Below are 9731 nucleotides of genomic sequence, written 5' to 3'. Positions count from 1 at the left end.
TGTAATGTCCCATCCGCTTTCTAATCTCTACGTTCATAGAAGAGGAAAAAAAAATGATCAATTTGAGGCTTGAGTCTCTTTTCTGTTCCCTCCACAAAAACTGTCTTTCTCGAGACTTATGGACCTGACTGTATGTAATTTACTTATACAGCACTTAAACAACAAAAAAGTGTTAACCATCAGTTTGAATTTCAAATTATTAAAATGATCACACAACTGTTGGAATTTGTGGATGGGGGGAAAAAAGCCAATTCTACAAATAAAACAAGTTATGACATGAAAAGTGAGTTTGGGTTTAACACACGTGGTAGATTAGATCAATATTGCCAGACAACTGATTTCACAATACAGAAGCAGGCTGGGGAACAAGGCTCCAGAAGCTCAGCCACAGTAGCTGGTGTGCATCAGTATTTCATGTTCCCAGAAGCCTTTAATGCAATAATCTAGTCACTCAGTCTAAAGGACACAAATGTATGGAAGTAAATCTGTGCCATCAGAGTTTGAATTTTAATTAAGGTTGAATATATGTGTGTGTGTATGTATGTGTGTATATATATATATATATATATATATATATATATATATATATATATATATCAGGCATCAAAATCAGTTTGAAGTTGAATTTGTTTAGCATCAAAATATTCAGCCTCAAAACTTAAATATTCAAACTCAAAGAAAAAATTCAGCTTCAAAAAAACTCAACCTCAAAAATAGAAAAGCGGGAGAAGCAATCGACCCTGTCTCAATCATCCAAAGTTCAGCCAATCACGTTTTACTCCATTGGTCATGTGACAGAACAAATCGAAAGAGAAGACAACGTGATAAATTCCTGGATGATTGAGCCAGGGATCGATTGCTTCTCCATGCTTTCCTATTTTTTTTTTTGAGGTTGAATTTTTTTTTTTTTTTTTTTTTTTTTTTTTTTAAGCTGAATTTATTTGAGTTTGAATATTAAGTTTTGAGGCTGAATATTTTGATGCTAAACAAATTCAACCTCAGATTTGACTTCAAACTGATTTTGATGCTAAAAAATATTCAACCTTAAAAGTTACAAGTTTTTGAGGCTGAATATTTTGATGCTAAACAAATTCAACTTCAAACTCCGATTTTGATGCTAAAAAAATATTCAAACTGGCATAGATTTACTTCCATACAAATGAACCAGACCAGTGATGAGACCCATTTTAATTATGGATTCAGTCATTGCAATATGATACACAGTAAATGAAAATGGGCATGCTTGGCCACCTCCCTAATATAGTACAGGTCAACAGGCAAACCTGTTAGTAATGAGTCATGACTAATGATGATCTCCATCCATACAGTATGACCTCTGTGTTGTGTTCAGGAGGTGTGCTTCTGCCAAAGGAAGGTGATAACATTCAGCTGTACTCACTAGATGTCCTGTCAATGTGTAGTTTAGGTAACTGAAACTAAAGGGGAAGAAGACCTTTGGCTGGGGCGCTGAAGTCATCAGAAACTACTCGTACGTCTAGAAACTTCTCGTACTTTATTAATTCAGAGACTTGAGCAAAGATCTGGATAAAGTCTCTTGCCGTCACTCAGCGACGAGTTCAGCAGTCTTTTTGGAAGCAGCGTGGTAACGAGGAACCGGTCCAGTCTTGGGTAGATGTGGGCTGGAAGGCGTCTTCAGGCACTGGTGAAGGGTCTGTATGACCTGGTTGATCCTAATTTTGGCTTCTGTCAAAAAAACCTCCTCCTCCAATAATGCAGGTCCAGCTGATTTACGAACAACCTGGAAGTTAAAATAAAAATTATTTTTCCACAAGTTGGTCACTCTTCATGCAGACACATTTTGTTTTACTCTTATTTTTCCTTAAAATTCAAAATGCCTGTAGACATTTTGACTGTTACCTGAGCAGAACAGGAACCCACACGGAACTTTGCCTGTTGGCCACTTGCAAGGAAGGAGACAAATATTTCTTTCCTGCTCAGGACTCGAACCCCTATGGCTTTGTTCAGAGACAGAAAGACAGGCTTCAGAGGACTGGGACTGCTCCATGTCCACTGGTGTACCCTGGCACCCTCTTCATTCAAACACTGACAGCCAGAGTTGTGCATGTTCAGCCTACAACACACACACACTATCTTTAGACACATTTTTGTCAAAAATGTATGTCAAGACTAAATTGCTCGGGGGGTTTTTTTTCTCTCTCTAAAATTATATTTTGGAGGAATGAAAAATCTGAAAAATTTTAAATCCATAAGACAGACAAAAAAGTTGAAACATTCAAAAATAATGAAAAGCACCAAAACACTGTACAACAAAAAATACTAAGCGTAACACTAAACCAAATATTGTGACATTTTATAATTGAAGCTGAATTCCTTTGGCCAACTTTTTTATAAAAATTGACAGTTTATCACTTCATTTGTATTATTGATTAGTCCCTATTTGTTGTATTTGCAGAATCAAGTGTAAATGTACAAAGTATTTCTTTTTTTAAATCTGAAGAAGTGTGCTACTTTGATTTTTAAAACAAAATCTGGATTTTGTATGCAGACATGAGTGCACACAAAAACAGTTCATAAATTACCACATCCTAAAGAACGATCATACATGATAGTAATGTCATATAGAAATACAATGACTTTTTTCTCTTTTTTTTTTTACACTATCATTTTCAAATTATTTTTCAAAAACATGAATTAATCTGCAAGTTGCTCTTTATCATCCCAGCTTACACTAGTCACTTTATAAATGCGAATATAGAAATAAAACATGGATAAGCATAAAAAATTAAATTTAAGAAATACTGTTTTAATTACCATATGTTTCCATTGGTGTGATAACATGTTGCTTTGCCGTTTGACAGGAACATGGCCCTGATTCGCTGACTGGACCGCACAGCATCATCAAAAACAATGCAGACCCTCCCCTTTCCATCATCGACTGCAATGATGACGGCCAGGCAGCCGGATGGATAACTGTTACCATGACGATAAGAATGAAAGAAGAGTACAGGAGTGTGTTGCACATGCTGTACAGTATAAAACACCTGACATTTTGTTATAGGTTAGGTTTGTAGGCTGCTGCCTTTGTGTCTAAAACAACTCCCCCCCCACCCCCCCAAAAAAGAATGGCACTCTAGGGTGCACAACTCTGCCAAGACCCTAGAATTCCTTTTAAATTACACCAAATTCAAATTCTTAGTCTAAGCTCTGACCCTAATCCTGATCTTGGTTCTGGATCACTAATCTTTGATCCTGATGACTCACTGTTTACATACAATGTGACCCTGATCACTCATGATTGTTCCTGATTAACCTTTGATCCTAATTCTGATCACTGTTCCTGATCACTGATCTTTGATCCTGATCCTTTATTTTGAGGACTTCCCTTTGATCCTCATTCTGACCTTGATCACAAATGCTCAACTGTGTTCCAGAAGACTAAACTTTGATCCTAATCCCAATCTTTGTTGCTGATTGTTACTCTATGATACTAATCTTTGATCCTAATCACTCACCTTTTGTTACTTATGACAAAGATTTGATCCTAATCTTGATCTTTGATCATCTCACCCCTCCCTTGATCTGGATCCACACCCCAATTTCATGCATTAATTTTGGCCCATGCCCCTCCATCCATCAAATTGAATGAAAACTGACATTAATTTTAGCACCATCCTGCAAACAAACAACCAAACAAAATGAACAAGCAGATGTGGATGAAAACCAAACCTACTAGGTGGAAGTGAAAATGATTTTTTTTTTTTTTTTTTTAAATGCCTTCAAATGATACAAGACTTGAAGCAGAACCATCTGGGATACAGTCAGAAACTTGTTGCCATTTGAATAAAACTTCTGAAGTAATCTTCCCGCCGCAGCCTGTGAACAAACACATTATATAAAAGCACAATGATAATAACATAATTAACATAATAACATAATTAACACATCTTGTGGGAGCTGCAACATATTTATCCTGTTTTGAGAAGCTTTTGTGACCTATGCATTGTACATATAAAACGTGACCACACGGAGGCAGCATACACATGCTGTATCATAAAAACAGGAATGTTCTGCACAGATCTTGATTATTAATAGGACATGAATTTTATTTTTAGTTACCTGTGGATAACATTTGCCAAAGTGAGTCAAGTTATGGTCACACACTGAGGCCTCCTCCTCCGGCTGCTCCTGCTTCTCTACTGCATCTTCATTTGTTTTCATCTCACTTGTATTACGATGGCACAATATCCACCGTGTGTGTTCTGAAGCACAGGAGAATCTGAGGACTTTTGCTGCCCGAGAATCTAAACAGCAACACAAAATAACTTTTTAAAATGAGGTTATTCTTTTGAGATTCTGCAGAACTTTTAATGACAGACGTTACTCACGTGTTACTGCTGAGACCTGGGTTGAATAATCCTCACTGGCTGTCTTTTTTGGCTTTGGTCTAAAACAAACAAACACTGGCATTGCATTTCTGCTTCAACGAATATTGTGTTTTTCCTTGTGACCATTCTTCTTTAGGTTTCCCTCGCTTTTCGCTTGGGATTCACAGTGGATCAAGCATGTTGGATTTGGCACCGGAAGCCCTTCCTGACGTAACCCCTGACATACTCGGAGATGTGGGTTTGGAAGGCCTTCAACACGGACATCTTCTATTTTGGGGACTAGCATGCTAACCAAAACGGAATTTGCAAATTTGTCGTATCGCTAACAAATCTGCATATAGAATAGTTTTGCTTGAGTTTAATGTTCTCGAACTTGATGGTCAAACAAGGTCAAAGTCCATTAGATTCTATGACGTATGTTACTCTGCAATGTGATAACCAAGCATAACAGATGGTGCAAACTATTTGATTTATTAATTCATCATTACGTCACTTTTTTTTCCAAAACTGGAGCAACTTTAATGTTTGGCCCCTGAACAAACTGAAATTGACCTTTGCCACATTTTTGCTGTTTTTACCCCATAACTCCATAAAATTCAGTCACACATAGTGCAAACTATACCTTTCTCGAAATATTATGTTCAGACTAATAGTGTGGTATACTTTTCATTATGACTGGAGCATTTTTAAATGTTGACCCTTGTGTGTAATCCTTCATTGACTCCTGCCTGGCTATAGCTGCCGCCCTATAAGCCACTTTAACTTTCAACTTAAAGAAAAACTTTGATTCAACTCAGGAAAGTAAGTTATATAAGTTACCAACTTATAACTTACTTTCCTGAGTTGAATCAAAGCTTTTCTTTAAGTTGAGTTAAGATATGCTTTAAAGGCAGCAATTGAACTTAAGTTTTTAAGTTGAATCACTCTGATAGTTTTTGCAGCGTAGCTGAGTAATGACCTTGAATGATGACCTTGTTCAAAATACATTCACTTGAATTTATTTTTGAAACTGGTAACTAACTGGTGTAGAGGCTCGCTGAAAATAACCACCAACCCAGCAACATATGCAAGAAGTCACATTTTATGCACAAGTGTTTATTTGTACACTGAAAAAAGAACCAACTAAAAAAGTTGTTTCTATTGGTAACACCTGAATGAATTAAGTTGTTTGAACTTGTTTGTAAGTTGTTTGAACTTAAGTTAGTAAGTTAGATCAACTCTAACTTACAAACTTAATTAATTTCATATTGCCAGTTGAAACAATTTAAGTTGGTTCAACTATTTTCTTTTTCCAGTGTATAGGGTGTTAATATGACAGCTGTTAACATGGCAATGAACACTCCCCTGAATGTAAATAGGGTTTACCTGAAAGCCTATGAAGGACCTGTTCACAATGGTACCAAACCATTATTATCCTTTAAGCAGGTGGTAATCTATGATAACTTCACTATAGTATTGCATAAGCCGAAAGGTGTTGATCAGAAGCCCAACCATCCATGCAGTGATGTCAAGGACCTTGACACGTGACTCCATGACCTATAGATGATACTGTGGCATGAGGGACTGCTGGTGGTTATTCATGGCAGGCTTTAATTTGATTGGCTCAGGGGTCTGGGTTCTAGGTCACCTATAAGAATACTAACATAAACCATAATTTGGGGGTATGTTTGGGTGGCATTGTAATGGTGATGTACCCAGTTGCCAACTTAACATGTGGCAAAAAATTAACCTTTGGGAATGTCCTCTTTCCAATGACACCACACACACACACAAAAAATTGAGTTGCATACAGACTCAATAAATGACTTTTTGTCCATGTTGCTCCTGCACTATACGAAGTCTAAGCCAAATATTGTTGGCTCATCATCAGCAGGTTCAAAATGTTTCCCCAAACTTATTCATCACCACGTAATAGTGTTTCATGTGCACTGGGTGGGTCCTATCCTGGCAACTGAACCACTGAACCACCATATGATCAATATGCTGGATTAAAAACTGAAAACAATGAAAGAAAAAAAAACAAATTTGTATATTTTACCTCATTAGATTTGGTGAGTCCATAATTAATTTGAAATCCTCATGCTCCTTGGTTTGGCAGTATAGCTGATTCCGTGTTACTGATCTCAGCCTGCCAGTGCCAGAGTCACATGTTTCCAAACAGCTGAGGCACAGCTGCTGGCGTTGAGCACAACAGAACACGGCCTGAGACCCACAAAAAGACATCAGCAATGGAGAAGATAGAAAGTGGTCCACAACACACCTGCTAGATGTTAGTGTGTTTGCTTGACTGGGGGAGATGGGGGACAGGAGATCTCTGGACAAGCTCATGAAATGCAAACTCCATCATACTTATGTGAATTGTATAATGGCAGTAGTAATTATTTTGTGTATCTGAATGAACAAACAGGTCAACCTGTATACATGTAATTCACAAATATGATAGTTGAAAACAACAAAAAAAGAAGTCCAGTTATCATCCTTTGAAGACATTAGACCTGGAGCCAAACAAATAATTCTAATTTTGCTTCAAGTTGTCAGACCAGGATTATTTTCTTTCATGCACATCTCCATGTAGAATTGTATCATCGTGTGAAGTTTCATTAAAATCCACCACATGGTTTAGGAGAAGTTGTGTTTATGAAATCAAAAACATACACCTGACACCAATCTCCCCTACTTTCACTGTCTGCCTCACCTCAGTCTTCTCTTCCTTTGTTTGAAAAGGGGAAAGGGGACTTGCCTTTTCTCCACAGAACTCACATTTTGCCGTGCACTCTTCAGGAGGCTGACCATATGAGGGTGGGTGATATGGAGTAATAAGTACAATAATATGGCTGCAGACAACTTACCGTGTAGTAGGTCGGACCGTACGTACCTCTTGAGGGATGCTCTGCCACAGCCTGCTAGATTCCCGACCGTACTTCAAAATTCCTGCATTTCTCAAAAACTCAGTAGGTGAGCTGCCATCCTGTGTCCTCTTTGAAAGCAAATAAATGGCAAGTCATTAAGAACACTAGAGAATTATGTGGTTTAAATTAGTGTTTATTTATTATCAAGTACAGCCTGTGATGTAATCCCTGCAAATTATCTCTAGATGTCTAGATGTCCATTTGTGGTGTCCTTTCTGAATATTTAAACAGACCTCACCAGGTTCTGCACAAGAGTATCTGTGGATAAAGAATCACTTTGGAATTACACAATCGTCCTGAATAGAACTACTTCAACGTGTTTCTCTTTGTATTGCTGGTCACAGTGTCCCGTCAAATACACAACTTCCACAATAAATCTGCCAATAATTCACCAAGCAGAGGCCCAGACAAAGGGCGAAGTGACGGAACAGCAGCTGAAGTGACAAATCGTGAAGATTTGGACTTGATAGTCTCAAAATGTCTACATAAACTTTGCAGAAATAAGAGAACAAAAGTGGTAAAATAGCACACCATGAAATAACAATCACACTGGCAGGCAAAGGGACAATGTGCACACACTCACTTCAGCGCTCGGCCAACCCTCAGCCATGCTGCACTGGTGTTGACGGAAACCTTGGAGATGAAAAGGCTTCCTGCAAAGGGTCAAGATAATACCACAACCAATTTTTACTGACTGACACACACACACACACACAGGAAAAAAATAGTAAATTTAGCCTATTCAGACTACATGCATATATATATATAATTTTTACAATAAAAACATAAAATATTGAATGAATTTTATTAAAAAATTCTAATATTATGCCCTTTAAACTCTTAGTGAAAAGTAATCTCTGCAACATGAATTAAAATAAATAAAAAGCTAAAACGATAGCGTGCGTAAGTTAAGTGTACCCTTTAACATATAACACATATGAACCATCACATTTACATCCAGTCTTCTTCAGACAAGTCAGGGGATGGATACATGAACATTTCAAAGACACTGTTTATGTCATGGACTTTATTTACATCAATTATGTAGAAAGACAAAGTTTGGCGCTCCATGGTAAACCTGGAGCAGACAGTTCTCAAAAATAAGGGACAGTACAAGAAGAGTGAGGAAAACTACCAAGACAACCCTGAAGAAGTTAGAAAAGGGTAATATTTAATTAACCCCAGTTTCTGCGACATCAATGTGAAATATATAATAAGTCTGGTTCTTCATGAGATTTGCTCCAAAACCAGAAGGCATCGTTTCTGGTGGTAACTTGTACTACTAGTACGAGTGCAAAGTATGTAACTGCAACGAATATTTGTCAGTTGAAACGGGTAACATTTCTAACTAAGTCACACGTTTGGTGCACTAAAACCTGCGTTTGATGGTCCACCGAAAGGTCGAAGCTCGTGTCACCGAAAGCGAAGCACAATCGAAACTTTAGGAGTCGGAACTTCTTTCATTTAAGACGGGGTCACGTGACTGAAGCGGTTTGTCCCGAGCGGCCTCTCGACTGTGTTGCCAGATTGGGCAAGATTATGCCAGATTGGGCTCATTTCAGTCCAGTTAGGCAGGTTTTCAGGAAAAATGGACAGTTGGAAGAAATTTGGGCTCATTTGAAAGTAACGTGTGGGGGGGGAGCAATATTTCCAGAATAAATGTAGCAATGTAACAAGATCGTAGCTTCTTCATAGCGACATTGCTTCAATTTGTTGGATGACATGCTTATAAAAAAAAAAAAAGACCAGAGTATATTTACAATTTCTTGTGTACTGGCAGTATAACCTGAATACACCTAAGCTTTTTGGCATACTTGACAGTATAAATTAAGTATACTTTAAAAATAATCTATTAAATATGTATCTGATAATTACGTATCTGATAATTTCTTTTTTGGAAGGGCTCACATCAGAGAAAGTTGTAATTTTGTGAATATGATTTTAAGATAAATCCAGCATGTGCATGAGACAGAGGTGTTTTATTGTTATTTATGGCAGAATTTGTGGTAACATTGCTCTCTGGCACCCTTTGTATCTGTGAATGGTTTATTCAGCACTTTACCTCCAGTTATGGTCTCTTCAATCTATGAAGTTTAAGCCATTGCTGTACTTTTAAAAACTGATAGGTGGCGCCCTTGCTTAAAAGGGTTCAAAGCCCCAACACACAGTTTGGCACAAAGAAGAATGTCTCTGAACCCTTTAGGAGGCTTCATCACAACCTGATAGTGTTTGAGATAATCAACGTCCCAGGTGGAACTAATAATGGAGGCACCAAGTTGTCCAACCCACTGCAGCTTCTGATTGGCTCCCACCTTCCACCTGTTGGCAGACGGCTACCCCATAAATAAGAAAGACAAGCCGGTGTCTTTCTCTAACATTTTCATGCATAAGAGGCAAAATGTGTAAAGGGGCGCATACTCATGCTTACTTTGTTGCAGGGATACTTTTGTTGTGT

The 9731-nt window shown here is 37.8% G+C and overlaps 1 protein-coding gene across 1 annotated transcript; it reads right to left on the bottom strand.

Annotated features, from left to right (window-relative positions):
- Window positions 1–143: 143 nt before the first annotated feature.
- LOC117521272 (glutamate-rich protein 6) lies at window positions 144–8749 on the bottom strand. The gene is made up of 12 exons (XM_034182598.1): window positions 8653–8749; window positions 7860–7929; window positions 7243–7344; window positions 7063–7152; window positions 6406–6569; window positions 4368–4426; window positions 4099–4283; window positions 3770–3855; window positions 2794–2952; window positions 1879–2092; window positions 1566–1759; window positions 144–153 (listed from the first exon to the last, which is right to left on the bottom strand). Exons 2-12 carry the CDS (start codon window positions 7884–7886, stop codon window positions 144–146), a joined length of 1290 nt encoding a protein of 429 aa, XP_034038489.1. The 5' UTR covers window positions 7887–7929; window positions 8653–8749.
- Between the last annotated feature and the right edge of the window lie 982 nt (window positions 8750–9731).

This window comes from Thalassophryne amazonica, chromosome 12 (genome assembly GCF_902500255.1).
Source record: "Thalassophryne amazonica chromosome 12, fThaAma1.1, whole genome shotgun sequence".
NCBI lineage: Eukaryota > Metazoa > Chordata > Actinopteri > Batrachoidiformes > Batrachoididae > Thalassophryne > Thalassophryne amazonica.
The sequence above is the reverse complement of the archived record's forward strand: the minus strand, read 5'-3'. Positions and strand labels throughout refer to the sequence as shown.

What these genes read in the sequence shown, in the direction of transcription:
- LOC117521272 (XM_034182598.1), bottom strand. Translation starts at nt 7,886, where the DNA reads ATGGCTGAGGGTTGGCCGAGCGCTGAA. An exon ending in TTGGCAAATGTTATCCACAG is followed by an intron (nt 3,856 to 4,098) that starts GTAACTAAAAAT and finishes GTTTGTTCACAG; the next exon opens with GCTGCGGCGGGAAGATTACT. An exon ending in ATGGTTCTGCTTCAAGTCTT is followed by an intron (nt 2,953 to 3,769) that starts GTATCATTTGAA and finishes TCATGGTAACAG; the next exon opens with TTATCCATCCGGCTGCCTGG.